Source organism: Aphelocoma coerulescens, chromosome 1A (genome assembly GCF_041296385.1).
Source record: "Aphelocoma coerulescens isolate FSJ_1873_10779 chromosome 1A, UR_Acoe_1.0, whole genome shotgun sequence".
Classification (NCBI taxonomy): Eukaryota; Metazoa; Chordata; class Aves; order Passeriformes; family Corvidae; genus Aphelocoma; species Aphelocoma coerulescens.
In genome coordinates, this window is record NC_091014.1 from 8,891,454 (window position 1) to 8,893,558 (window position 2,105).

A 2,105-nucleotide genomic window follows, 5' to 3' on the forward strand; every position below is an offset into this window, starting at 1 on the left:
ATGAAGGAGAAAACAAGGATGTGCAGGTGGAACAAGACCATGATGCTGAAAAGAAAGAAGGAGGAGATGGAAATGAAGAAAAAACCATTGATGCAAATACGAAGGCAGGCAACAATGATGATGTAAAAGAAGGTCAATACGAGGGAGATGGAAAGGGAGAAAATGCGGATCTGAAGGTGGAGGAAAGCAGTGATGCCGGTGAGCAAAGAAGCAGTGATTGGACAGGACAGGAAGACAGCAGTGATGGTGGGAATGCAGTAGACCATTGCGGTTTTGCTGCAACTGAGGAAGAAAAGAATGACGTTGGAAACGAAGAAGGCAATGATGGAGACAAAGATGAGAAAGGCAGTGCTGCCGATATGAAGGGAGAAAAGAATGAAGATGGAAATGGAGAGGAGCACGGCAACGTTGCTTCAACTGAAGAAGGTGCTGATAAAGCAAGTGAAGGAGACAGCAACAATGTGAAGGTGAAGGAAGACCGGCATTCCAGTGAACACAGAACCAGTGATCGGAAGGGGAAGGATCAGGAAAACAGGGATGCGAATGTGAAAGGCAAGAAGAATGAAGATGGAAAAGAAGAAGAAGGTGGAAATGTGGCTGCCAGTGAAAAAGAAGGCCGCGGTGATGGCAAGGACAAAGGCAGCCGTGGTGGAACTGAAGAGGAAGAAGACACCCGGGACGTTGGGAATAAGCGAGGGATCCTTTTAGTGGATCGCATACAGTGTCCTGTCGAGGACGTAGAGAGAGGTCGCTCAGTGGCAGCGGAGCTGATGGAGAGCTTCACGCGTGTCTTTACTGACAGCGTGAGCAATAGTTTCTACCCGGTGCCTCAAGAAGCCATCGGGGTGGGCAGTGCCTTTGAGGGTTGGAGTCCCCGTGAGCAGGATGTGGTGTACCGCATGCTGGTCCCACTGAATCCCCCGCCGGGACACGCCTTCCACCTGGAGCTGAACAGTGCCGGGCAGATGGCAGCAAGGACCTTCTGCGTCCGTGTGGAGCTGGTGTGCACGTGCGAGAGGGAGCAGCTGGGCGAGAAGCTGTTGTGCTTCCTGCACCACTCGCAGAAGGAGCTGCGGCGGAAGCAGAAGCCCAGCCTCCTAAAGACACTCTGCACCGGCTCCTACCTGGACGTGGAGAAAACCTCCCACTGGTTCTACAAGCTGGTGAGATGCTCGTGGCTGCATTTGCCTCAGTCGTACTCGTGGCACTTGGTGTTTCAGCCCTGCAGCCGGTCCTGCCAATTCCGGCTGAGCAAAGGCAAGGAGAGCCTGATGGTGGAGATGCTGTTTGGGGTGCGCCACGGGGACTCCGACATCTTTGTGGTCAGCCAGCCCACAGAGGCCCAGAAAGGCGGCTCCAGCAGCTCTGTCAGCAGCCGGCCCGCCAAGGCCGAGTCCATCGCAAGCACAGCGTGGCCTGAGACGTACGCTGTGGCAGAGGCAAAATTCTTCCAGCACGTGGCCAGGCAGGTGCCGTGTGAGAGCTTGCACCTGAAATGCCTGCAGCTCTTCACCTACATCCTGAGGGGCACAGGTTTTTCCAGCTCGACCTGGAAGACTGTGGTCATGCACGTGCTGACCACCGTACCGCTGTCCAAGTGGCGCAGGAGGGAATTTGAGCGGCGGCTGTGGGACATCATGGCATACCTGCGCCGCTGCCTGCAGTTGAAACGCCTGGAGCACTTTGTCCTGGGCAACAAGAGGCTTCCTGCGGAGATCAGCTTGCCGCCGGCAATGCGAACGGTCGAGCCGCTCAACCTCTTTGAGCACCTGGCCCGAGATCCGGCCGCCCACGCGGAGGCGATGCAAGCTTACGGTCAGCTGCGATTCCGCCTCTGGACGCTGCTCTCCAGCCACTGAGAGGAATTCCCTGCACAGAGCTGTGCTGGGGGGGCTCACACCCGAAGGCAGCCACGTGAGCACGGCATCATTCTTGCTTTTTTCACTGGCAATCCTGAAGCTGCTTTCCTGCTCCCATGGATGGAAGATGCTGTGGCACATGGATTCACCGTGCAGACACACATCTCTGCGTTGCCTTGCCCTTCGCCTTCCAGTCATGACGGTGCTGTTGCAATATTGCCCAAAGTCTGTAAGGCAGAAACTGGC

At 55.7% G+C, this 2,105-nt stretch overlaps 1 protein-coding gene across 1 annotated transcript; it reads left to right on the forward strand.

Moving 5' to 3' along the window:
* Positions 1–359: 359 nt before the first annotated feature.
* On the forward strand, positions 360–1,859 carry LOC138104556 (inositol 1,4,5-trisphosphate receptor-interacting protein-like 1). Its single transcript, XM_069003843.1, has one exon. It carries the CDS (start codon positions 360–362, stop codon positions 1,857–1,859), a length of 1,500 nt encoding a protein of 499 aa, XP_068859944.1.
* Positions 1,860–2,105: the final 246 nt, after the last annotated feature.

What these genes read in the sequence shown, in the direction of transcription:
- LOC138104556 (XM_069003843.1), top strand. Translation starts at nt 360, where the DNA reads ATGAAGGGAGAAAAGAATGAAGATGGAAATGGAGAGGAGCACGGCAAC.